The 27,677-nt window shown below is 43.0% G+C and overlaps 4 protein-coding genes across 5 annotated transcripts in view; 3 read left to right on the top strand and 1 right to left on the bottom strand.

Moving 5' to 3' along the window:
- Window positions 1-27,677, bottom strand: part of LOC308581122 (C-type lectin domain family 2 member B-like) — a 72,398-nt gene that overhangs the window by 19,526 nt on the left and 25,195 nt on the right. The gene's annotated exons all lie outside the window — the stretch shown is intronic.
- LOC308581248 (killer cell lectin-like receptor subfamily F member 1) overlaps window positions 1-27,677 on the top strand; it is a 90,518-nt gene that overhangs the window by 46,422 nt on the left and 16,419 nt on the right. The gene's annotated exons all lie outside the window — the stretch shown is intronic.
- On the top strand, window positions 4-14,242 carry LOC308581065 (killer cell lectin-like receptor subfamily F member 1). The gene is made up of 6 exons (XM_081183518.1): window positions 4-673; window positions 5,563-5,652; window positions 6,931-7,056; window positions 8,753-8,907; window positions 11,464-11,573; window positions 13,884-14,242. The coding sequence occupies exons 1-6, from the start codon at window positions 397-399 to the stop codon at window positions 14,002-14,004; spliced, it is 879 nt and encodes a 292-aa protein (XP_081039644.1). The 5' UTR covers window positions 4-396; the 3' UTR covers window positions 14,005-14,242.
- On the top strand, window positions 15,601-26,452 carry LOC308581134 (killer cell lectin-like receptor subfamily F member 1). The gene is made up of 6 exons (XM_081183632.1): window positions 15,601-15,951; window positions 20,462-20,551; window positions 21,837-21,962; window positions 23,672-23,826; window positions 24,590-24,699; window positions 26,244-26,452. The coding sequence occupies exons 1-6, from the start codon at window positions 15,867-15,869 to the stop codon at window positions 26,362-26,364; spliced, it is 687 nt and encodes a 228-aa protein (XP_081039758.1). The 5' UTR covers window positions 15,601-15,866; the 3' UTR covers window positions 26,365-26,452.

Below are 27,677 nucleotides of genomic sequence, written 5' to 3'. Positions count from 1 at the left end.
CTATTGTTCTAGGACCAATCAGACTGCTGCTGTTTGGATCCTATTCAACTCAGTACATAACACTTTGACTGGACTTAACCGTCCAGGGGTCCTTTACTTTTTACCTTTGCTCTTCCCCACTCAGAGAATCATAGAATTGTAGAGCTGGAAGGTACCCCAAGGATCATCTAGTCCAACCGCCTTCAATGCAGGAATATGCAGCTGTCGCATACGGGGATTGAACCTGCAACCTTGGCATTATGAGCACCACGCTCTAACCAACTGAGCTATCCAGCCTCATTCATGGAAGCCTCAGTCACATCTCTACATGGTTTAGCTATAATCTATAATTGGAGACTTCCAAAAGTCAAACTCCAAACAAAAAGCTGAACAATACAAACTGAACAACTCACCAAAATGTTTTTTAAAACAAGAACCTGCCCTAACCACCTAATAAGGCTGCGAATGTGTGAATGTATTGTGGTTGAAGAGAAGAGCTGCTCCGGAAAGAGATCTTTGGCCATCAACTCAGGCTATAGCAGCAAACCTTCAGTGCTCCTTCAACAGCCCTGCAGCCCTGAGAGGCTTCTCTGCAGCCTTTGCTTGCCAATGGAGGGGGAAGATGGTTATACTGCTTTGAACTTCCAGTCTAGGAGGGCTGCATCAGGAACTGCCGCTGGGGCTCAGAAACAAGGTACTCCGTTCAGACCCCTTCGTATCTTCCAGTTTTTGTCTGATTCCACTGTAATATATTGCTTGACAGATGGACATGATTTTCCTTTTCCTTTAGATTCATCCTGTTTGTAGAAAGTTCGTTTCTACCTTTATAAGCAGTATTTTTGTTTTTATAAGGAGATGGAATTACAGAAGGGAGCATGGAAACTAGGGATGGGGAAAAATTTCAGTTTTGTTTGCATTTACATGAGAAAATACCCAAATTGCACTATTCGAAACAAAACAAAACTGTCTTTCAAAATTCGCACTTGTGTTTGAATTTTGCAATGCAGTTCTTCAGCCACAAATATGCGTATACAGGTGTCTATAAAAGTGCAGACACTCATTTAAATAATATAGAAAAATTCAGAGGAAACCGCTTGCAAAAATGTGTATACATGAAAACTGCATATAAAAATGTGGGAGAAATCTGAAGTAAATGCTGATTAGTTTTCATTTTTAAAAAAAAAATGTTGGAAGCAACCCTCAAAGTTAAAGTTGACTTTTAAAATGATCAGTGCCACACAAGTGTGAAGGGTTTCTGAACAGGTAAAAGGAGAGGGAATTTTCATTTGAAATTCACATACAAATGAAATCAAGATCTGGCTGCATGTTTTTAAACTTGATGAGAGCAGAAATGTTTCAATATTCAATTTATTCCTTGTAAAGAAACCTGGAGTTATATCTGATCATCAACAAGTGCATTTATGTACCCAGTAATACCTCTATGATTCTCAGCACAATTTCCTTCCATGTGGTATTTGTTATTTTGTAAACCCCCCCCCCCCAATAACAAAAAAGCAGAAACAGGACCAAGGATGTCATTATTATTTTTTATATAACAAGTTTGTTGTCTTGATTTCTTATTATTCTGGTGAGTTTTGCCATTTCTGCATAGTCCATTAATTTCTGTAACCAGTTTTCTCTCTTCTGGACTTCATTTCATTTGACGGCAAATAACCTTCTTGCAGCTGTAGTTGCATACATAAATAAATTTCTATACTGTTTAGTGAGTTCTAATCCTATAACTCCCAAAAGAAAAGTTTCTGGGATTTTTAAAAACAAATATATTATCTTAAAGATTTTTAGAAAGGAATGGAAATGGTTCAGTAAATATTTACAAATAAATTGTAAACAGACATTAAGACATGGGCAAGATTATTGTAAATCCCTGCAGTTGTTGTTGTTTTTTTAAAAAATAATGAGATATATATGAGCATAAAAGACACGTTTTCAAATGCAATGGCCAAAGGTTTTGCTGCAGAACTTCTTTCCACCTCAGGTCCACTTCCTGATTAAAGAGAATGCTTCGTATTTTAGCATCTGGTGCTCCATTTCTTTTTGTCAGGTTAATGAGCAATATTGGTAGGCAACTAAATAATTGGACAGGCAGAGTAACTTCCATTTGGACCATGCCTGTCTTACCTGGCACATCTCATGCCTGTAGGAAGGGATTTGCGCTGGCTGCCCATTAGATATCAAGCCAGATTTTTAAGGTCTTCTTACTTATGTATAAAGCCCTAAACAGCTCTGGACCAGATTTCCTAAAAGAACAACTTCCCTTTCGTTGGCAGGTAAGGGTATTAAAAGTACAAATGAAGCCCAATTAGTCTTGCCACAGCTTCCTGATTCTTGGCTTGTGGGAGGTGGGCTCCTTTCACCGATAGCTCTAGCGATATGGAGGGCACTCCGTGATGAAATACAAGCATATTCATCTCTATTGGCATTCTGCGGGCTTTTGAAGATGCCCTTCTTTACACAGATTTCTCAACATAAATCTCATGTTTTAATTACTGCCATATTTTAAAGGAATTTTTATGTCCTGATGCAATTCTTTTATTGTGCGTTTTAATGGTGATAATATCAAACGAAAGCTACAAACATGTCAATTTACAAAATGAAAAAAAGGAGGTGGTTTCATCAGGCAAATAGATTACAGTATTGGAATGAAATTTCCATAGCTATTGGCTGCAAGACTTCTGAAATTAGACCATTTAGGGAATGTATATAAATATTCCCAAGCTCACCAGCTGTCAGATACATCTGTAAATAGCCCTGATTTTTCCCAACCACTTTGGATGGTACACTTCCTATGAATATATAGCCCAGTTGGTTAGAACATGGTGCATATACTGCCTAGATTGCAGGTTTGGTTCCTGTAAGCTAGAACTGCATAGATTGGACTAGATCTTCCTCAGGGTCTCTCCAATGCTACAATTCTATGTTTCTTCTACACAAAAATCAATGTCATACATCCACTTTTTCCTCTAAATAAAAATAGCAAAGTATTTCAACCTGCTTCCTATTAGTGGATGAATGTTTTCTGAAGATTTTTAAAATTCAAACTAATACAAAACATCAGAAATAAAAGATGGTTTATTTCCTTCACTCTCTTTCTCTTCCCTCGTTTTGACAAAGCATGCTGCTGACAGCTGACACACACAACAGACACCAGAAAGCTCCAATATATATTCAATCAGGCCATATAGCAAGAGGAGCACAAAATCAATGACAGCGAGCTGAGCATAGTCAAGGGGTTACGAACAATGATGAGATTTTCAGGGTGCAAAGTTTATCAGTACATTGGTATCAGAGACTGCTCATTTTTTTCTTTTTCTTTCTTTCTTTTGTATTTTTGTTTAGATTTTCCATAATACAATTTAATTTTAAAAAAGAGAAATAATACATAACAGAAAAGAAACATTAAATCATTATACAATATCCAAAAAAGAAAAGAAAAAAACAAACAAAATAAAAGAAACCCACCACCCTGTTTAACTTCCCTCCACTGCTACTTGTCTTCTCTAGAATCAATTTTACCTTTATCGTTGCACTCTGATTGTTTTTATTTTCTCTACATACATACATACATACATACATATGTCATTGATAATTTATTGTTTTGATGCATTTACATTCTTAATTGAAGCATATTAGCATGTCTTTTTTTCTAAAGGGAATTCATTAATGCATGAAACATTATTTAAAAAACACTTAAATATTACTATCTAAAATATATAACCTTTTGCTAGATTTGGACATGATTGACAAGGAAGTGAAAAAGACAATGATTAAATGGGTGCAAAATTCGGCCACACAATATATTTAGAGCAATGATAGAAACTTTGGCAGGAAGATATAAGGTTTACCGCCTGTAGTACAATAAAAGAAAATTTCATCAAAATGTTCTACAGGTGGTATTTAACCCCAGTCAAATTAGCAAAAATCTATCAAATGAAATCCAACCTTTGTTGGAAATGCAACAAGGAAGCTGGTACAACAATGCCTGTGTGGTGGAGTTGCACCCCGAGTAAGTACTTCTGGGGAGAAATACATGAGTTGAAAAAAAAATGATTAAAATCCCATTAACGAAAAAACCAGAGGCTTACCTACTGGGCCTTTTAGGAAAATAAATACCGAAATGGAAAAAAAAGAATTTTCTTATATGCGACCACTGCAGCTAGGATAGTAATAGCATCTAAATGGAAAGCTAAAGAACTACCTACCGAGGAGGAATGGATTCCCAAATTAAATGAATATTTAAAATTGGCTAAATTAACAGCATCCATTCGACAGCAGTCAAATCAAAAGCTAAAAAACGAATGGCAATGCTCTGATGATTATATGTGTCCTGGTCCCGGGGGGTTACCGTGCGGCATGGTCCGAGTCCAGTCCAAGGTCGAGGGTGTGGTATGGGGGCTGTCCATCAAAGCTGTAGCTGGGTCCAAGGCAAGGAGTCAGGTGAGGTCAGGAACTCTGGCAGAAGAGCAGGACAGGGTGCCGACAGGAACAGCTTACCAAGAATGTTGCTCCCGCAACCTGGGTCTGGGCTGGCTGGCTTTTATCTCCACTGAGGCATAGGGTGGCCCCAGTCCACAGGTGACTCGCCTCTCCTGGCCTGGAGGCGAGCACTCCTCCTGCGGGAACTTAGTTCTCTCTGCCTCTCTGCCCTGAGCCTCTGCAGCTCAGGAAAGGCTGGAGGGTTACCAGACCCAGAGGCAACCTCACCTTCCCCTGACAGGGCTGAGAGTGGAGCACCTGCAGGCAATGGGTCCTCAATCACCTCCAGAGACAGAGGAGATTCAGCTGGGGAATCCAGCACAAGTGAGGATCCGGCACAAGTGATTGCCCGGCTCAGCCGGTCCTGGAGGTGGGGACTTCTGTGCAGGCTGGGATTCCTCAAGTTCACCCTCTGAATCCGATTCCCAGGCCATCACAATATGACAAAATATTGTTCCAACAGAGACTGCTCATTTCTTGCATGTGGAATGGGAGATCAGCTTTTCTCCTTATCGTGCCAGCTCCATCAAAGCTCACTCTTATTTTTCATGACAAGCCCTTTTGTGAACTTCTTCACAAGCCCTTCTAAATTACACAAGTTTAGCCTGGCAGATCTCCACATTCCTACACCACTTCCACACACCCCTTTAAACTCCTCCTGACAATTCAACGTTTTAGTGTACATTTCTCCTAATGTGCACATTTTTTGTTTGCAATTTTGCCTAGCACACTGTGTGTTTTTTTGAGCCATCCCCTAATACAGTGCATTTTGGTATGTTGGCAGTTTACTAAACATATACCATTTGCCTGTTGCCTCCTGAAGGGATTTTTTTTTGTCAAAAAAAACAAAACAAAACAAATCACCCAGCCTTTGCCCTGTGATGTTTGTTAGCCTGCAATTTGTTGTTGTTTAGTCGTGTCTGACTCTTCATGACCCCATGGACCAGAGCATGCCAGGCACTCCTGTCTTCCACTGCCTCCTGCAGTTTGGTCAAACTCATGCTGGTAGCTTTGAGAACAATGAGTTACAGGAAATTCTATTCTAGGCACTGCTGACTCACATCATTCAAGTTTTCCCTCTCCTCACAGATGCTTCTGGGTTTCCCTGTTGGTACCGGATCACCCTGTGGGCAGGTGGCTTTGTGATCATCATCCTGGGGGTGGCTGTGACAGTCTTGGGTTAGTATTACTTATTATTTCATTTATGAATTGCTGTCCATGGGGCATCCTAAAGTGGTTTACCATACAATAAAAGCATATACAGAATGATGGTCTAAATAAAAACAGTTAGCACATCTTCCATTAGCTCCAGCCCATTTGGTCTGCCCCCCTCTCCAGAGCCCTCCTCCTCCCCCCACCCCAGTGGTTTCAGTTGGCTGGGTTGGTGTGCATGGAGCACCCTTTACAAGTCTGGTGCATGGCCTTGTTCTGCGTACTCCCATGAGCTTTCACCAGGGCCATACCCCTTCCACAAAATCAGGTGTTGAAAGTTCTTCGCATTGTGGAGTCTAGAATTTGTTCTACTTCATACTCCCCCTCTCCTTCTACCATGACGGGAGGCGGAGGTGCTTGTCTAGGTGCCTGGTAAGGGTGTGCAGGTACGACAGGCAACAAAACTGATCTGCGGAAGATGGGGTGAATCTTCATGGATACAGGCAATCGAAGCCAAAAAGTCACAGGGTTGATCTGATCTACAACTTCAAACGGGCCCACCCTCTGTGGCTCCAATTTCTTGCACCTGCCTTTCTGTGGCAAATCACATGCCAAGAGCCATACCTGATCTCCCACCTTAATCTCGGTGCCAGGTATTCTGTCTGCATCAGCCAATCTCTTACAGGCTTCCTTAGCACAATCCAAAACTCTCTTTTATCAAACTCTGTATTCCTGACAGTTCTTCTATGAAGTCTTCTGCTGCCGGCACTGACAGGGAGTCGGTCGGGGATGGGAAGGTGCGAGGATGGTATCATTAACTGGCAAAGAAGGGGGCCTGCTGTGAGGAAGCATGAAGAGTGCAGTTGTATGCAAACTCAGCCAAGGAGAGATTGGATACCCAATCGTCTTCCTGGTAGTTCACATATTCTGATTAGCTGTCAATTGGGAGTAGATTGACAGCTGAGGAGAAGTAATGTCAGTTGGGAAAGTCAGGGAGGGAGGGAGGCAAACAACTCCCAAAGCTGAGGTGAAAACGGGTACCTGAGGCCTGAATGATAAGCTGTTCTTCCCCGTTATGTTAATAATAGTTTGCTGGTGAATATCAGAAGAAGGGAGCTGGTGGCTGTGTTAGACCAAGTTGCTGCCCCAGATAAAGATGGTAACAGGAATAAAATGGCAGAAGTGTGTCACCATTGTCTTATCATATCCATCTTCTTCTTTCATTCCTTGGCCTCTATATTTTGATTTTGTGCCTTAACGTTATGCCTACTCATTTAACTGGCTTTCTTTGTTTTGCGGGGGCAGCTTTGCAGTTGGAAGCTGAACAGGGAAAAATCGTACTGAACAATGGTGGATGCAATGCCTCAACAGACAAGTTTCAGGCTTTCCTAAGACACAACTTCTGCAATCAAAATCAGTATAGTTCCTCAGGTAGAATTGATATATTATACTTCTGTCTCTTTCAAGCATAGCAATTGTATGTAAGATCTTGCTTTCAGTTCACATCTATGTTGTTTTGAGGCATAAAACCTTCTGTAAAGAAATTAATTTCATTCATTGAAATTCATTCATTTCATAGATTCATAGAATTGTAGAGTTGAAAGGGACCCCAAGGGTCATCTAGTCCAACCCACTGAAATGCAGGAATCTCAGCTAAAGCATCCCTGACAAGATGGCCGTCCAGCTTCTGCTTAAAAACCTCCAGGGAAGGAGAGTCCACAACCTCCCTTGGGAGACCGTTCCACTGTCAAACAGCTTCTAATGTCAGAAAGTTTTTCCTGATAATTAGTCAGAGTCTCTTTCCTTGTAACTTTAATCCATTGTTTCAGGTCCAACCCTACTGAGCAGGAAAAAACAGGCTTGCTCCATCTCCCGTGTGGCAGCACACATTCCAGCTTGTCAAAATCCTTCTCAAATTGTGGCACCTAGAACTGGACATGGTACTCCAGGTGGTGTTCTCATAGTTTGGTGGCAGAGCACCGATCTTGGATGCAGAAAGTCCCAGATTCCATACCTGGTGTCTCAAACTGCTGCTGGTCAGTGGAGACAAATTTGAGCTACATGAACCCCATGGTCTCCCTAAGAATAGGGCCGCTCCCTATGGTCCTGAATTATCAGGCATCAGTGGTTTCATTCTAGAGCCAACTTCACACTCAACTCTGGCCATTGCCTTTCTCACTAAGAGCCAGGTGAGGGAAGGGAGACCCACACATTTGCCCTCTGGCACAAAGCCACTTCCTTTGTTATACCAAGAACAGTATTTAAGGCTATTAACTCACCTGGCTAGTTAATATATATATGGAATCCTCCATTAGATTTTAACCTTTTCTGGATCCAGGACCCCAGGAATTAGAAGGGACTTGGTTATTATGGAGACTGACATCCCTCCCCAAAAAAGCCCCCACCTCACTACAGTATTGTCAACACGGAACTACCATGAGACACACTGTGGAGACCAACATGGACATGTAAGGCTGCAATTTGTCTTGTAAACTCCATCTCCATCTTTGTCCTCTAGAGGGCTCCAGTTTCCTCTCTCTGAACTCATTCAGATGCAAAAACTAGGCGAGTAATGAACTTGCATTTGCGATGGCATGATGTGAGAGATCTGTACTTTGATCTCTGTATCTTTTTATATTCAAAAGGATTTTGAGTGTGCAGGGAGGAGTGAATTGGATCAGGACTATATAAGAAGCTTTAAAGGGGCCAATCTGAATCAAGCTGCACGCCTGTTTCCCATGAAAATCACCTGCCCACCTGACAGCTATTGTCTTGCCTCCCCCCATTCTTCCCTAAAAAGCACCTTCTGGCTCAAACAGAGGGCATGTTTTTGAGTGAGAAGCCAGCCCTGAGACCTGGTGGAAATGGAGAGTGTAATCCGGATCTGGGATCTTCCTTCAAAAGAACTGGGGCAAATGTATGTACATTAAAAAGGGGGGTGAATAACATAAAAAGTTGTTGGACCCCAACTTTGAGGAGTTTCAAAGAGCACCTCGCAAACCCTCAATTTACTGGACAACTTCACTCAGCCAAGAAGCACTGGGTCTTTACCGTTGCAGAGCAGTTATGTTTTTCACAATCAAAATGGAGGCCCAGTCATAATCATTAAGTGTCTTTCCTTCCACAGATAATTCCCCTTGCAAAGTGTGCCCTGTGCAATGGCAGCTCCACAGGGACAAGTGCTACTGGCCATCACAAAATATTAAAAGCTGGAATGAGAGCCAACATGACTGTTCAACAAGGGATTCTCAACTGCTGGTCCTCCAAGACAAAAAGGAGATGGTAAGGGGACAATTGCATATTTCAGGTAATGCATTCCCATGCAGGTTAATTCTGAAGGAAGCCTGAGTCCAACTGAGCTTAACTCTAGCTTAGTAGCTCTGCAATGATAACATGGTTGGTGACTTGAGAAGCATGTGGAGTGCAGGGCCTTGTTTAGTGCTTCATCCCGTTCCCACCCATGACCAGTTCATCAGTGTCTAGAGAAGGTCTTGGGGAGCTTGACTAGTGAGAACCAAAGTACCAGTTGCAAGCAAATCCCTGTAACTGTAGCCCAAGTCCTCTTTTTATTTAGAAATAAATAAATGGTGTTCCCATTGTCCCCCCCCCCCATCCCACACAGCTTTCAGTGGCTTTTCCCCATGGATGCTTTAAAGCGTGTTTGGAGCGTTTTCAACGATGTGCCCACTATACGCAATTTCACTTCAATGCACAGTTCCTTGCAATGTAACCCCTGCGTAAAGGGGGAGGCCTGCATTATAAATGCTTAATGCTGCTTTGATTACTGTTCTTGGTGAATGTTTCGTTATAGTTACTATCAACTTTCACATTTTATTACTTTATATTATTTTAATGTAAGCTTTATTCTGAATTTATCAACTTGGAAATAATAAAGAAACAATAAAGAAGCAAAACCTACATCCCGACGACCTACTTGTGAGCTTCGATGTTGTATCTCTCTTCACACAAGTGCCCATTAATGAAGCCTTGACAGCCATTCAAAACAAATACAATCCCCCCGAATACATCCTGGACCTGACCAACCACTGCCTAACCAACACGTACTTCATCCACAATGGACAAAGATACAAACAGATAGAAGGAGCACCTATGGGATCACCCCTCTCACCGGTCATCGCAAATCTGTACATGGAACACTTTGAAACCAATGCTTTAGACAAGTCAGAACACAAACCCAAACTTTGGCTCAGGTATGTTGACGACACCTTTGTAATTTGGCCACACGGGAAGAAAAAACTAGATAGCTTCCTCACACATCTCAACAGCCTACACCCCAAAATACAATTCACTATGGAAATAGAAGCCAACAACCAACTTCCCTTCCTTGACGTCCTAATCTACAAAAAACCTGATGGCTCCCTAGGACACACTATCTACCGGAAAAAAACACACACCAACCGCTACTTACATGCACAATCACACCACCACCCTGCACAAATAAACTCCGTAGCCAAGACTCTCATCTCCAGAACCAAACGTCTGGCTGACAAAGACCACTTGACAACTGAGTTACAGAATCTTTCAAATGTGTTAATCGCCAACGGATACCAGCAAAACAGGGTTACGAAGCTAATCCAAAAAGAAACACCCCCCAAAAACCAAGACACAGAAGAAAACAATGGCATGGCCCTCCTTCCTTATATCAAGGGCACTACAGATAAAATTAGCAAAATCCTCCATAAACACAATATCAAAACAGCCTTTTGCACCAACCAAAAAATAGCCAATATCCTCAGAAACCCCAAAGATAAAATCCAGTTAGAAAACCAAGGGGTCTATGAAATACCCTGCAAAGTCTGCCCAGCCACGTACATTGGACAAACAAACAGACGAATAAATGCACGTATCGCAGAACACAAGAATGCCGTCAAAAAAGAAGAAAAAACTTCCTCTCTTTACCAACACATGAAAGAAACAGGACACGAAATTAATTTTTCAGATTCCAAATTGCTCTTTAACATGGAACACCACCACAAGAGAATAATCATGGAAGCCATCGAGATAGAGAAACACCCTCACAACATGAACAAGCGTGACGATACGTCCCGCCTGCCAGACATCTGGAAAATAGCCCTCCCCACAAAAACCGACACCAGAACCAGAGGCACACAGAACGCCATCTCCAATCAACCACACCAGACCCAAACCCAGACCCTCTCCACAGATAAATTACAGACACCATCCAGTAGCCAAACCATAGTGGCACCTCCGGATGCTGCACCCCCCTGCAATCCCTACACAGATCTGGCTGGCACAGGGCACAAAACCACAGCTCGCCCCTATACACGAAGCCAAGCCAGAGCACAACTAAGTGCAGTACAGCCATCTTCTCAGAAAAAACTCTTCACTAGCTCAAGAGGTCAAGACACGAAAGCTTTAGCAACTAATCCACACCTAATGACCCTCCTAAGTGGTACTCAGAATATCACTCAAGAAATCACTCAAGATATCCCTCAAGTAATTAATGAACAAAAGAAGAAAAGACACACTAACCTGGGAACTTCCTCTCTGCCCAGAACGTTGGAGGCTATACACCACACCCCCTCAACAGTATTTATAGGAACTCAAACACTGAGATCCTGCTCTGTTCCAGTAACAAGAAGCCGAAAGCACCAGCCTGAAGATGACGAGTGAGACCTCGTCGAAACGTCGCCTAGACACCCCAACTCTTACACGGGAAGACACCCGAAGACACCAAAACCTGCATTCCTGTACCCGTGAAAATCTACGAAAGCATATATATATATATATATATATATATATATATATATATATATATATATATATATATATATAAATACTTTATCTCTCATACAGGATTTCATAAAAAACATTACAAAAAATGCAATACACTGGATTGGGCTCTCACTATTAAAATCTGAGAAGAAATGGATGTGGATTACAGGCTCCCAGCTTGATCAGAGTCTGTGAGTTGTTATTGTTTTTAATCAAAGCAAAAAAACCGCACAATTTTTAGAGCTAAGATTATCTCGGTGTGCAATTGAGGCATTGGTTTTTGCACGGGTTGCAATTACGTTGCCAGCATTCTCATGTAGAGAAAGGGGTAGCTAGGGACTGATATTAGAGATGTTGCCAAATTTCACATTTAATTTGTACTGAACATTTAAGTAAGTGCTTCTCTTGCCTGTTTATAAGCTAAAGTTTTAGTGGGCTAACAGAAAGTTTGTAAAAGATATTTTTCGCTTCTTCTATTGGCTGCCAAGAAGATTCCCTCAGTTGGCTCCTTAGAAATTGGAAAAAGGTCTGGGATGGCAAGTTTCCATTCCATGAAGACATGGGAGTAGTTCTATTTTTATTTTTATTCACTGGCTGCCTCGCTCCCCACTCATGGTCTCAACTGAAGTGCCCCCCCTTGCTGCACAGCACTGGTTCCTGGGGGAAAGGAAAAATCCTTAGGGGCATGAATGGATCATTTCCCCCTATTTATAAGTGCTGCATGGAACTACAGTGGCAGGGAGAGGATGAGTAACTCTTCCCACTTCACTCACAATCTCAATCACTTCCTCCCCAGCATTGATAATACAAGGAATTCTGAAGGCTGTTGTGGAGAGTCTTGCACAGAGCAGCTGGTGAAGTTTTTGAAAGAATTCAAAGTGAAAGTATAGTAGAAACAGGTTGGGGTTGTGCAGAGTTGTTAAGGCAGCAGAGAGCATTGTTGGCTGCCCACTCTCCACCTTAGAGCAGATTTATGCCACAAGGTGCCATAGGAAGGCACTGGACATAGTAAAAGATCCATCGCATCCTGGTCACTGTCTCTTCGAGCTCCTGCCGTCAGGACGGAGATACAGGACGATGAAGACAAGAACGAGCCGTCTTAAGAACAGCTTCTTCTCCAGAGCGATCTCGGCCCTGAATGGGAAGCCTGGACTTTGAAAGTCATCTAATCTTCCTTGCTGTATTATACTGCATTGTTTTAATTAGTGTTTTTATAGTTGTTTTGATTTTGTGTGGAGTGCCCTACCTGGGTGGATGGAGCAGCCAAGTAATTTCGTTGTCCCCGAGAGGGGGCAATGACAATAAAGGTATATTATTATTATTATTTTTAAAAAAAAATCCTCGCGCTCCTTGTCATAATCAGTGGAAAACCCCTTCTGCATGGAATCCTTTTAAAAAAACCTCACCCTGTTTCTATTTTCAGGCCCTTCTTTCACTCTTAACACACACTAATGGTCAAAAAGAGCTGGCCAAAAATACTGGCCTCTCCCTAGAGGAAAATCAGAGGAGAGAGAAGAAAGGGAGAACTGGAAGGTTATTGGCCGTTAATGATGGGTGCCCCCCACCCTAGCATCCCACTTAATTCGGGGTGGGCAACTGACCAGTTTGGGGTTGTTTAGTGTAGTTGGGATGAGTCACAGTCTAACAGGGAATGTTGCACACCTATTGTCTCTGGGAACGTGCTGAGGTCCAAATATGGATAAGCAAGCCAACTTCTGCTCTCAAGTTCCTATATCTGCCCCTTCGCCCCCAATTCACTCTTCCTAGGTGGCAAATTGGTAGGTCATTTTGATTCAGAGGCATAGCATGGGGGTCCTGTGGCCCTGAGTGCAATTTTGAGAGGGGGTGCAAACAGGCGCCCCACAGTGGATCCTTCATGGGAGCCTGGCTGTGTGCCAGAAGGAGTTGTGTGTTGGTTGCGGCGCTTGTGCCTTGTGCAGCTCTGCCCCCGGGTCACGCAGGTGAGTGGGCTGCAGCTGAGGGAGCGGCAGTGCTGCTGCCCATCCTCCTCACCTGTGGCACACCTTGTGCCCTGTAGCTCTGCTGACCTGGCGACGGAGAGCAGCCCTCCTCGGCCAAGGCGAGGCGCACCCGGCCACAGCAGCTCTGCCTCCGCCACTGGGACAGGCCTGAGCTGGTGGCAGAGAGCAGGAGGGGATGGGCAGCAGCTTCCCTGCCCCTCTCCTACCCTGAACTGTGGCGCATGGGAGGGCGCCCTCCATGCCCTGACTCCTCAGGCAGCACGGGCATATGCTCTGCCACTGGTCCTTCCCAGGCCCAAAAGGAAAAGGGGGAGATGGTGCTGCTCCCACTATCAAGCTCAGCATGACTTTCCTCACTCTCTCCACTTTGATGCTACTCATCCATGTTTGGAGGATTCAAATGCATACAACCAGCTTATTGTACATTTTGGAAACACTCATGCTTTCTATTAAGAACATGAAAAAATAGTTATAACAGACTTCTGTCCTGATATTCAGATGTACCTTTTTCTTCCACAGATTTCCAGAACCAAACTATGCTGAAGGAAACTCTTGTGCTACAATAAAATATAAAGTCACCTCTGAACCTTGCAGTGCTATATATCGGTGGATTTGCCAGAAAGACCCTCTCCTACTCTGATATTTTAGTTTGATAAATGCAATAATTATGTGGGTTTTTGTTATTTGCCAGGAACACACAATAAAAATGTCATTGAGTGGCTGAGAAACTTATGTAAAGATATAATTATGTTGTCATCAAAATACCGCTTTGTGAAATCCAGAGGCAGTACACCTAACATGGAATTCTAAGTCAATTTATTTTGGCTACTAAAAGATTGGTTTTAAGTCATGATTGAGGATCAGCTGTATAATCTGACACTGCAAAATAATAGTAAAAGGTAAAGGGACCCCTGACCGTTAGGTCCAGTTGCGGATGACTCTGGGGTTGTGGCGCTCATCTCGCTTTATTGCCCGAGGGAGCCAGCCAACAGCTTCCGGGTTATGTGGGCAGCATGACTAAGCCGCTTCTGGCGTATCAGAGCAGCGCATGGACACACCGTTTACCTTCCCGCCGGAGCGGTACCTATTTATCTACTTGCACTTTGATGTGCTTTCGAACTGCTAGGTTGGCAGGATCAGGTACTGAGCAACGGGAGCTAACCCCGTCGCAGGGATTCTAACCGTTCATGTTCTGCTTGAGAAGGCCTAGGCTCTGTGGTTTAGACCACAGCACTACCCATAGTAATAATGTCTCTGAACTTTTCCATCTCCACAATATCCTTTGTGAGATGGGGCAAACAGAACTGGGTAGTATTCCAAATGTGGCCACACCAAAGAGTTGAATAAAGGTGTTATGATATGGGGAATTTTATTTTCAATTCCTGTCCTAATGACACCCCCCCCCAGCTGTTGCACACTGGGTCCACATTTGCACGGAACTGCTCACTGCAAGCCCAAGGTCTCATTCCTGGTGAGTCTGTACACGCTGGTTTCCGTCACAGTGTCGCATTGCACCAGAAGAGGTTTATTCCTGCTGGCCACATGACCCGGAAAGCTGTCTGTGGACCAACACTGCTCCCTTGTTCTGAAGTTGAGTTCCACAGCCCCATAGTCGCCTTTGACTGGACTTAACTATCATGAGGTCCTTTAACTTGAACCTTTACTCCCCACAGGGGCGGATGTGGTGGGGGCAGGCTGCCCTGGGTGTCACCACTGAGAGGGTGACAAAATGCTGGGCGGCCCTCACCACCGGGCCTGCAGCGCTCCCAAGCCACACTTCTCTCCTAGGAATGACTCGATGGCGTGGGCACCCACAGGCTCCATGCTGCCCCAAATGGTCTGCCCGTTTCCTACCCTCAGCAGTAGGGTGGCTGAGTGGCAGGCAGACTCTTCAGATGCCCCACGGATCATCTTGCCCTGGCTTGCGCCACCCCATGAGTGGCTGGCCCCACCTCTGGATGCAGGGCACACCCACCGCCCCAGGTGCCGGATCAGCTTGCTCCACCACTGCCTCCCCACTCATAGAATCATAGAGTTGTAGAGCTGGAAGGTACGCCAAGGATCATCTAGTCCAACCCCCTGCAATGCAGGAATATGCAGCTGTCGCATATGGGGATTGAACCTGCCACCTTGGCATTATGAGCACCACGCTCCAACCAACTGAGCTATCCAGCCCCATTCATGGAAGCCTCAGTCACATCCCTATATGGTTTAGCTATAACCCATAACTGGAGATGGCTTAAGCGTCTTTCCAAAAGCCAAAGTCCATTCTAAAAGCTGAACAATACAAACTGAACAACTCACAAAAATGTTTTTTTAAAAGAAGAACCTGCCCTAACCACCTAATAAGGCTGCGAATGTGTGACTGGTATTGTGGTTGAAGAGAAGAGCTGCTCCGGAAAGAGATGTTTGGCCATCAACTCAGGCTATAGCAGCAAACCTCCAGTGCTCCTTCGACAGCCCTGCAGCCCTGAGAGGCTTCTCTGCAGCCTTTGCTTTCCAATGGAGGGCGAAGATGGTTATACTGCTTTGAACTTCCAGTCTAGGAGGGCTGCATCAGGAACTGCCGCTGGGGCTCAGAAACAAGGTACTCCGTTCAGACCCCTTCGTATCTACCAGTTTTTGTCTGATTCCACTGTAATATATCAGTTGACATACGGACATGATTTTCTTTAGATTTATCCTATTTGCAGAAAATTCGTTTGTACCGTTATAAGCAGTATTTTTGTTTTTATAAGGAGACGGAATTACAGAAGAGAGCATGGGACCTAGGGATGGGGAAGAATTTCCATTTTGTTTGCATTTTCATGAGAAACTACCTAAATTGCACTATTCGAAACAAAACAAAACTGTCTTTCAAAATTCACATGTATAAACTGCATATAAAACTGCATATAAAAATGTGGGAGAAATCTGAAGAAATGCGGATGAATTTTCATTGAAAATAAATAAAATGTTGGAAGAAACACACAAAGTTAAAGTTGACTTTTTAAATGAGCAGTGCTACACAAGTGTGAAGGGTCTCTGAATAGGTAAAGGGAGAGGGAGTTGTCATTTGAAGTTCACATACAAATGAAATCAAGATCTGGCTGCATGTTTTTAAACATGATGAGAGCAGAAATTTTTCAATATTCAATTTATTCCTTGTAAAGAAACCTGGAGTTATTTTTTATCATCAACAAGTGCATTTATGTACCCAGTAATACCTCTATGAATCTCAGCACAATTTCCTTCCATTTGGTATTTGTTATTTTGTATCCCCCCAAAAAAAATAACAAAAAAAGCAGAAATAGGACCAAGGGTGTCATTTCTTCTTTTATAACAACTTTGTTGTCTTGATTTCTTATTATTCCAGTTTTGCCATTTCTGCATAGTCCGTTAATTTCTGTAACCAGTTTTCTCTCTTCTGGACTTCATTTCATTTGCGGGCAAATAACGTACTTGCAGCTGTAGTTGCATACATAAATAAATTTCTATACTGTTTAGGTAGTTCTATTCCTATAATTCCCAAAAGAAAAGCTTCTGGGTTTGTTTTTTACAAATGTGTTATCTTAAAGATTTTGAGAAAGGAATGGAAATGGTTCAGTGAATATTTACAAATAAATTATAAACAGACATTATGACATGGGCAGGATTATTGTAAATAATTGCAGATTTCTTTTAAAAAAAGAAACCATATATGAGATATATATGAGCATAAAAGAATAAGTGAAGATAATTTGGAGTATGCAGGAAATGGTGAAAATAAAGAGGGGGAAGGGAGCTGCGGTTTCCTATGTAATAATTATTGTTGAACTATTGTAACGTATATAAATGAAAATTATAAATAAGATTATTTTTTTTAAAAGGATGCAGAATTGAGGACAATGCAAATAAAATTAGATATGCCAGTTAGCTTGGCAAATAAAATGTTATAATATGCTCTTATTCAAATTCAAAGCATGCATTTAGCATGTAGCGTGCACATAGATGGGTCTTTGCTTATTGCTTCTTCTGCAACATTTCACACTCCTTCCCCCAGCCTAGTGAAGAAAAAACACTTCTGTAGATGCTGCCCCCAATGTCCTGGCCAAGGCACAGTTTAAAGGTGTGAGCATGTTGCCTGACCACCTGCTCCACCCACATCCTTTTCCTATGCACCTACTGAGCCACGGAGGCGACTCATGGTGAAAACTACAGAACTTCTTTCCACCTCAGGTTCACTTCCTGGTTAAAGAGAATGCTTCGTATTTTAGCATCTGACACTCCATTTCTTTTTGTCAGGTTAATGAGCAATATTGGTAGTCAACTAAATAATTGAACGGGCAGAGTAACTTCCATTTGGACCATGTCTGTCTTACCAGGCACATCTCATGCCTATAGTAAGGAATCTGCAGTAGCTGCCCATCAAGCCACATTTTTAAGGTCTTCTTACTTAGGTCTAAAGCCCTAAACAGCTCTGGACCAGATTTCCTAAAAGAACAACTTGCCTTTTGTTGTCAGGTAAGAGCATTAAAACAACCAATGAAGCCCAATTAGTCTTGCCACAGCTTATTGATAGCACTAGCAATATGGAAGGCTGCTTTTTATCAGTGAATGGATGTTTTCTGAAGATTTTTAAAATTCAAACTAATACAAAACATCAGAAATAAAAGATGGTTTATTTCCTTCACTCTATTTCTCTTCCCTGCTTCGGACAAAGCATGCTGCTGACAGCTGACACTCACATCAGCAGTGGAGAAAATCTGCATTAAAAACACACACACTACAGACACCAGAAAGCTCCAATATATATTCACTCAGGCCATATAGCAAGAGGAGCACAAAATCAATGACAGTGAACTGAGCATAGTCAAGGGGTTACGACTGGAGATCCAGAACCATGATGAGATTTTCAGGGTGCAAAGTTTATCAGTACATTGGTATCAGAGACGGCTCATTTCTTTTCCTTTTCCTTTTTTTCTCTTTTTGCTTAGATTTTCCGTCATACAAATTAATAAAAAAGAGAAATAATGCATAACAGAAAAGAAACATTTTAAATAACTTTTTATTCAAAATCAAAACAAAACATATTATCCAGAAACATATCATTCTTATTTCTCCCCCCCATTTTCCCTCCCTCCCCCCACAGAACCCACGCGCACCCATCCCCCGACTTCCCTCAGTTCCAGTCTTTGATTTCTCTAAAAATGCTGTTTTCTGCATGTTACACAGATGTATAGATCCTCAAACTATTTAGCTGATTATTATCAATAAAAATGTTTATTCAAAACCAGCCAAGGAGTCCAGTTCACTTTGTTGCATCTTCAGATACTTTGTAAAGGGTTCCCATTCATCTTTAAAGTCACAGTTATCCTTGTCCTGTAGCTTGTATGTCAGTTTTGCCAGTTCTGCATAATCCATCAATTTTTCTTGCCATGATTCTTTAGTTGGGGTTTCTTCAGTCTTCCATCCTTGTGCTACCAGAACTCTCGTGGCCGTTGTCACAGAAAAGAAACATTAAATCATTATGCAATATCCAAAAAAGAAAAGAAAAATGTAAACAAAATAAAAGAAACCCACCACCCTGTTTAACTTCCCTCCACCGCTACTTGTCTTCTCTAGAATCAATTTTACCTTTATCGTTGCACTCTGATTGTTTTTATTTTCTCTACATACATACATACATACATACATATATACATATGTCATTGATAATTTACTGTTTTGATGCATTTACATTCTTAATCTAAGCATATTAGCATGTCTTTTTTTCTAAAGAGAATTCATTAATGCATGAAACATTATTAAAAAAACAATTAAATATTACTATCTAAAATATATAACCTTTTGCTAGATTTGGACATGATTGGCGAGGAAGTGAAAGAGACAATGATTAAATGGGTGCAAAATTCGGCCACACAATATATTTAGAGCAATGATAGAAACTTTGGCAGGAAGATATAAGGGTTACCGCCTGTAGTACAATAAAAGAAAATTTCATCAAATGTTCTACAGGTGGTATTTAACCCCAGTCAAATTAGCAAAAACCGATAAACTGAAATGCAACCTCTGTTGGAAATGCAACAAGGAAGCTGGTACAACAATGCCTGTGTGGTGGAGTTGCACCCCAATTAAGTACTTCTGGGGAGAAATACATAAGGAGTTGAAAAAAATGATTAGAATCCCATTAACGAAAAAACCAGAGGCTTACCTACTGGGCCTTTTTGGAAAATAAATACCTAAATCCTAAATCGAAAAAAAGAATTTTCTTATATGCGACCACTGCAGCTAGGATAGTAATAGCATCTAAATGGAAAGCTAAAGAACTACCTACCAAGGAGGAATGGATTCTCAAATTAAATGAATATTTTAAATTGGTTAAATTAAGAGCACCTATACGATAGCAGTCAAATCAAAAACTAAAAAACGAATGGCAATGCTTTGATGATTATATGACAAAATATTGTTCCAACAGAGACTGCTCATTTCTTGCATGTGGAATGGGAGATCAGCTTTTCTCCTTATCGTGCCAGCTCCATCAAAGCTCACTCTTATTTTTGTCTTTTGTGAACTTCTTTACAAGCCCTTTTGTGAACTTCTTTACAACCCCTTTTGTGAACTTCTTTATAAGCCCTTCTAAATTACACAAGTTTAGCCTCGCAGATCTCCACATTCCTACACCACTTCCACACACCCTTTAAACTCCTCCTGACAATTCAACGTTTTAGTGTACATTTCTCCTAATGTGCACATTTTTTGTTTGCAATTTTGCCTAGCACACTGTTTTTTTTCGAGCCGTCCCCTAATACGGTGCATTTTGGTATGTTGGCAGTTTTCTAAACATATACCATTTGCCTGTTGCCTCCTGAAGGGATTTTTTTTTGTCAAAAAAACAAAACAAAACAAATCACCCAGCCTTTGCCCTGTGATGTTTGTTAGCCTGCAATTTGTTGTTGTTTAGTCGTGTCTGACTCTTCATGACCCCATGGACCAGAGCATGCCAGGCACTCCTGTCTTCCACTGCCTCAAGCAGTTTGGTCAAACTCATGCTGGTAGCTTCGAGAACAATGAGTTACAGGAAATTCTAATCTAGGCACTGCTGACTCACATCATTCAAGTTTTCCCACTCCTCACAGATGCTTCTGGGCTTCCCTGTTGGTACCGGATCACCCTGTGGGCAGGTGGCTTTGTGATCATCATTCTGGGGGTGGCTGTGACAGTCTTGGGTGAGTATTATTTATTATTTCATTTATGAATTGCTGTCCAGGGGGCATCCTAAAGTGGTTTACCATACAATAAAAGCATATACAGAATGATGGTCTAAATAAAAACAGTTAGCACATCTTCCATTAGCTCCAGCCCATTTGGTCTGCCCCCCTCTCCAGAGCCCTCCTCCTCCCCCCACCCCAGTGGTTTCAGTTGGCTGGGTTGGTGTGCATGGAGCACCCTTTACAAGTCTGGTGCATGGCCTTGTTCTGCGTACTCCCATGAGCTTTCACCAGGGCCATACCCCTTCCACAAAATCAGGTGTTGAAAGTTCTTCGCATTGTGGAGTCTAGAATTTGTTCTACTTCATACTCCCCCTCTCCTTCTACCATGACGGGAGGTTGAGGTGCTTGTTTAGGTGCCTGGTACGGGTGTGCAGGCACGACAGGCAACAAAACTGATCTGCGGAAGATGGGGTGAATCTTCATGGATACAGGCAATCGAAGCCAGAAAGTCACAGGGTTGATCTGATCTACAACTTCAAACAGGCCCACCCTCTGTGGCTCCAATTTCTTGCACCTGCCTTTCTGTGGCAAATCACGTGTCAAGAGCCATACCTGATCTCCCACCTTAATCTCGGTGCCAGGTATTCTGTATGCATCAGCCAATCTCTTACAGGCTTCATTAGCACAATCCAAAACTCTCTTTTAGCAAACTCTGTATTCCTGTCAGTTCTTCTATGAAGTCTTCTGCTGCCGGCACTGACAGGGAGTCGGTCGGGGATGGGAAGGTGTGAGGATGGTATCCATAACTGGCAAAGAAGGGGGCCTGCTATGATGAAGCATGAAGAGTGCAATTGTATGCAAACTCAGCCAAGGAGAGATTGGATACCCAATCGTCTTCCTGGTAGTTCACATATTCTGATTAGCTGTCAATTGGGAGTAGATTGACAGCTGAGGAGAAGTAATGTCAGTTGGGAAAGTCAGGGAGGGAGGGAGGTGTGAGGCAAACAACTCCCAAAGCTGTGGTGAAAACGGGTATCTGAGGCCTAAATAATAAGCTGTTCTTCCCCGTTATGTTAATAATGGTTTGCTGGTGAATATCAGAAGAAGGGAGCTGGTGGCTGTGTTAGACCAAGTTGCTGCCCCAGATAAAGATTGTAACAGGAATAAAATGGCAGAAGTGTGTCACCATTGTCTTATCATATCCATCTTCTTCTCTCATTCCTTGGCCTCTAAATTTTGAATTTGTCCCTTAACATTATGCCTACTCATTTAACTGACTTTCTTTGTTTTGCGGGGACAGTTTTGCAGTTGGAAGCTGACAAGGGAAAAATTCTACTGAACAATGGTGGATGCAATGCCTCAACAGACAAGTTTCGGGCTTTCCTAAGACACAACTTCTGCAATCAAAATCAGTACAGTTCCTCAGGTAGAATTGATATATTGTACTGCTGTCTCTTTCAAGCATAGCAATTGTATGTAAGATCTTGCTTTCAGTTCACATCTATGTTGTTTTGAGGCATAAAACCTTCTGTAAAGAAATTAATTTCATTCATTGAAATTCATTCATTTCAAAGACTCATAGAATTGTAGAGTTGGAAGGGACCCCAAGGGTCATCTAGTCCAACCCACTGAAATGCAGGAATCTCAGCTAAAGCATCCCTGACAAGATGGCCGTCCAGCTTCTGCTTAAAAACCTCCAGGGAAGGAGAGTCCACAACCTCCCTCGGGAGACCGTTCCGCTGTCAAACAGTTTCTAATGTCAGAACGTTTTTCCTGATAATTAGTCAGAGTCTCTCTCTTTCCTTGTAACTTGAATCCATTGTTTCAGGTCCAACCCTACTGAGCAGGAAAAAACAGGCTTGCTCCATCTCCCGTGTGGCAGCACACATTCCAGCTTGTCAAAATCCTTCTCAAATTGTGGCACCTAGAACTGGACATGGTACTCCAGGTGGTGTTCTCATAGTTTGGTGGCAGAGCACCGATCTTGGATGCAGAAAGTCCCAGATTCCATACCTGGTGTCTCAAACTGCTGCTGGTCAGTGGAGACAAATTTGAGCTACATGAACCCCATGGTCTCCCTAAGAATAGGGCCGCTCCCTATGGTCCTGAATTATCAGGCATCAGTGGTTTCATTCTAGAGCCAACTTCACACTCAACTCTGGCCATTGCCTTTCTCACTAAGAGCCAGGTGAGGGAAGGGAGACCCACACATTTGCCCTCTGGCACAAAGCCACTTCCTTTGTTATACCAAGAACAGTATTTAAGGCTATTAACTCACCTGGCTAGTTAATATATATATGGAATCCTCCATTAGATTTTAACCTTTTCTGGATCCAGGACCCCAGGAATTAGAAGGGACTCAGGTATAATGGAGACTGACATCCCCCCCCCAAAAAAGCCCCCACCTCACCACAGTATTGTCAACATGGAACTACCATGAGACACACTGTGGAGACCAACATGGACATGTAAGGCTGCAATTTGTCTTGTAAACTCCATCTCCATCTTTGTCCTCTAGAGGGCTCCAGTTTCCTCTCTCTGAACTCATTCAGATGCAAAAACTAGGCGAGTAAAAAACTTGCATTTGCGATGGCATGATGTGAGAGATCTGTACTTTGATCTCTGTATCTTTTTATATTCAAAAGGATTTTGAGTGTGCAGGGAGGACTGAATTGGATCAGGACTATAAAAGAAGCTTTAAAGGGGGCGAACTGAATCAATCTACACGCCTGTTTCCCATAAAAATCACCTCCCCACCTGACAGCTATTGTCTTGCTTCCCCCCATTCTTCCCTAAAAAGCACCTTTTGGCTCAAATAGAGGGCATGTTTTTGGGTGAGAAGCCAGCCCTGAGACCTGGTGCAAATGGAGAGCGTAATCTGGATCAGGGATCTTCCTTCAAAAGAACTGTGACAAATGTATGTACACTAAAAAAAAAGGGGGGGGAGTGAATAACATAAAAAGTTGTTGGACCCCAACTTTGAGGAGTTTCAAAGAGCTCCTTGCAAACCATCAATTTACTGGACAACTTCACTCAGCCTAGAGACACTGGGTCTTTACCGTTGCAGAGCAGTTATGTTTTTCACAATCGAAATGGAGGCCCAGTCATAATTATTAAGTGTTTTTCCTTCCACAGATAATTCCACTTGCAAAGTGTGCCCTTTACAATGGCAGCTCCACAGGGACAAGTGCTACTGGCCATCAGAAAATATGAAAACCTGGGATGAGAGCAAACATGACTGTTCAACAAGGGATTCTCAACTGCTGGTCATCCTAGACAAGGAGGAGCTGGTAAGGGGACAATTGCATATTCCAGGCAATGCATTCCCATGCATTCCCATGCATTCCCACTCTGAAGGAAGCCTGAGTCCAACTGAGCTTAACTCTAGCTTAGTAGCTCTGCAATGATATCATGGTTGGTGACTTGAGAAGCATGTGGAGTGCAGGGCCTTGTTTAGTGCTTCATCCCATTCCCACCCATGGCCAGCTCATCAGTGTCTAGAGAAGGCCTTGGGGAGCTTGATTAGTGAGAACCAAAGCAGAAGTTGCAAGCAAATCCCTGTAACTGTAGCCCAAGTCCTCTTTTTATTTAGAAAGACTCTTTAGGAAGTTGAGGTTGGTGGTGGAGCAGTGGCAGAGGAGGAGCTGGTGTTCCTCATTTTATTTAGAAATAAATAAATGGTGTTCCCATTGTTTTTCCCCCATTCCACACAGCTCTCAGTGGCTTTTCCCCATGGATGTTTTAAAGCGTGTTTGGAGCTTTTTCAACGATGTTCCCACTATACGCAATTTCACTTCAATGCACAGTTCCTTGCAATGTAACCCCTGCGTAAATGGGGAGGCCTGCATTATAAATGCTTAATGCTGCTTTGATTACTGTTCTTGGTGAATGTTTCATTATAATTACTATCAACTTTCACATTTTCTTACTTTATATTATTTTAATGTAAGCTTTATTCTGAATTTATCAACTTGGAAATAATTCTCTCTCTCTCTCTCTTTCTCTCTCTCTCTCTCTATATATACACACACACACACATTATCTCTCATACAGGATTTCATAAAAAACATTACAAAACATTCAGTACACTGGATTGGGCTCTCATTATTACAATTGGAGAAGAAATGGATGTGGATTACAGGCTCCCAGCTTGATCAGAGTCTGTGAGTTGTTATTGTTTTTAATCAAAGCAAAAAAACCGCACAATTTTTAGAGCTAAGATTATCTCGGTGTGCAATTGAGGCATTGGTTTTTGCACGGGTTGCAATTACGTTGCCAGCATTCTCATGTAGAGAAAGGGGTAGCTAGGGACTGATATTAGAGATGTTGCCAAATTTCACATTTAATTTGCACTGAACATTTAAGTAAGTGCTTCTCTTGCCTGTTTATAAGCTAAAGTTTTAGTGGGCTAACACTCACAATCTCAATCACTGCCTCCCCCGCATTGATAATACAAGGAATTCTGGAGGCTGTTGTGGAGAGACTTGCACAGAGCAGCTGGTGAGGTTTTGGAAGAATTCAAAGTGAAAGTATAGTAGAAAATCCTCGCGCTCCTTGTCATAATCAGTGGAAAAACCCCTTCTGCATGGAATCCTTTTTAAAAAAACCTCACCGTGTTTCTATTTTCAGGCCTTTCTTTCACTCTTAACACACACAAATGGTCAAAAAGAGCTGGCCAAAAATACTGGCCTTTCCCTAGAGGAAAATCAGAGGAGAGAGAAGAAAGGGAGAACTGGAAGGTTATTGGCCGTTAATGATGGGTGCCCCCCACCCTAGCATGCCATTTAATCCGGGGTGGGCAACTGACCACTTTGGGGTTGTTTAGTGTAGTTGGGGTGAGTCACAGTCTAACAGGGAATGTTGCACACCTATTGTCTCTGGGAACATGCTGAGGTCCAAATATGGATAAGCAAGCCAACTTCTGCTCTCAAGTTCCTATATCTGCCCCTTCCCCCCCAATTCACTCTTCCTAGGTGGCAAATTGGTAGGTCATTTTGATTCAGAGGCATAGCATGGGGGTCCTGTGGCCCTGAGTGCAATTTTGAGAGGGGGTGCAAACAGGAGCCCCACAGTGGATCCTTCACTGGATCCTGGCTGGGAGCCAGAAGGAGCTGTGTGTTGGTTGCGGCGCTTGTGCCTTGTGCAGCTCTGCCCCCGGGTCACGCAGGTGAGTGGGCTGCAGCCGAGGGAGCGGCAGTGCTGCTGCCCACCCTCCTCACCTGTGGCATACCTTGTGCCCTGTAGCTCTGCTGACCTGGCGGCAGAGAGCAGCCCTCCTCGGCCACGGCAAGGCACACCCAGGCACAGCAGCTCTGCCTCCGCCACTGGGACAGGCCTGAGCTGGTGGCAGAGAGCAGGAGGGGATGGGCAGCAGCTTCCCTGCCCCTCTCCTACCCTGAACTGTGGCGCATGGGAGGGCGCCCTCCATGCCCTGACTCCTCAGGCAGCACGGGCATATGCTCTGCCACTGGTCCTTCCCAGGCCCAAAAGGAAAAGGGGGAGATGGTGCTGCTCCCACTATCAAGCTATGCGTGACCTTCTTCACTCTCTCCACTTTGATGCTACTCATCCATGTTTGGAGGATTCAAATGCATACAACCAGCTTATTGTACATTTTGGAAACACTCATGCTTTCTATTAAGAACATGAAAAAATAGTTATAACAGACTTCTGTCCTGATATTCAGATGTACCTTTTTCTTCCACAGATTTCCAGAACCAAACTATGCTGAAGGAAACTCTTGTGCTACAATAAAATATAAAGTCACCTCTGAAGGCTGCAGTACTGAACTTCAGTGGATTTGCCAGAAAGACTCTCTCCTACTCTGATATGTTAGTTTGATAAATGCAATAATTATGTGGGTTTTTGTTATTTGCCAGGAACGCACAATAAAAATGTCATAGAGTGACTGAGAAGCTTATGTAAAGATATAATTCTGTTGTCATCAAAATACCTCTTTGTGAAATCCAGAGGCAGTACACCTAACATGGAATTCTAAGTCAATTTATTTTGGCTACTAAAAGATTGGTTTTAAGTCATGATTGAGGATCAGCTGTATAATCTGACACTGCAAAATAATAGTAAAAGGTAAAGGGACCCCTGACCGTTAGGTCCAGTTGCGGATGACTCTGGGGTTGTGGCGCTCATCTCGCTTTATTGCCCGAGGGAGCCAGCCAACAGCTTCCGGGTTATGTGGGCAGCATGACTAAGCCGCTTCTGGCAAACCAGAGCAGCGCATGGACACACCGTTTACCTTCCCGCCGGAGCGGTACCTATTTATCTACTTGCACTTTGATGTGCTTTCGAACTGCTAGGTTGGCAGGATCAGGGACTGAGCAACGGGAGCTCACCCCGTCGCGGGGATTCGAACCGCCGACCTTCTGATCAGCAAGTCCTAGGCTCTGTGGTTTAGACCACAGCACTACCCATGTAATAGTAATAATAGTAATAATGTCTCAGAACTTTTCCATCTCCACAATATCCTTTGTGAGATGGGGCAAGCAGAACTGGGCAGTATTCCAAGTGTGGCAACACCAAAGAGTTGAATAAAGGTGTTATGATATGGGAAATTTTATTTTCAATTCCAGTCTAATGACCCCCCCCCAGCTGTTGCACACTGGGTCCACATTTGCACGGAACTGCTCACTGCAAGCCCAAGGTCTCATTCCTGGTGAGTCACCGCCAGACCCCACCCATGTATATGTGAAAAAGAAACATTTCCATTTTGTCCCAACATGCATCGCTTATACACCTTCTCACATAGAATTGCATTTGCCATTTTACCGCCTGTTTCATTCACCCAGGATAGAAATGCCCTTCTGGAGTGCCCAGCAATCCCCTTTTTCTTCTCACTACCCTGCAAGACAGACGGATGCCAGCAACACCCCCCAACAACCACAGCAATCGTGAGCAAGCAAGCCTGGCTATCTCAACCACTGCTCACCCCCAATTCTAAATCATTTATGAACAAGTTTAAAAGCACAGGAAAAAACTTTTTGACTGTAAGAGCTGTTCATCAGTGGAACGGAGGTGGTGGACTCTCCTGCCTTGGAGTTTCTAAGCAGAGGTTGGCTAGCCATTTGTCATGGGTGTTTTAGTTGAGATCCGTGCATTGCAGGGGGTTGGACAAGATGACCCTTGG

The sequence above is a fragment of the Podarcis bocagei genome (assembly GCF_964188305.1).
Source record: "Podarcis bocagei genome assembly, chromosome: 2".
In the NCBI taxonomy this organism is placed as follows: Eukaryota; Metazoa; Chordata; class Lepidosauria; order Squamata; family Lacertidae; genus Podarcis; species Podarcis bocagei.
This window is presented reverse-complemented; position numbering and strand designations above follow the sequence as displayed.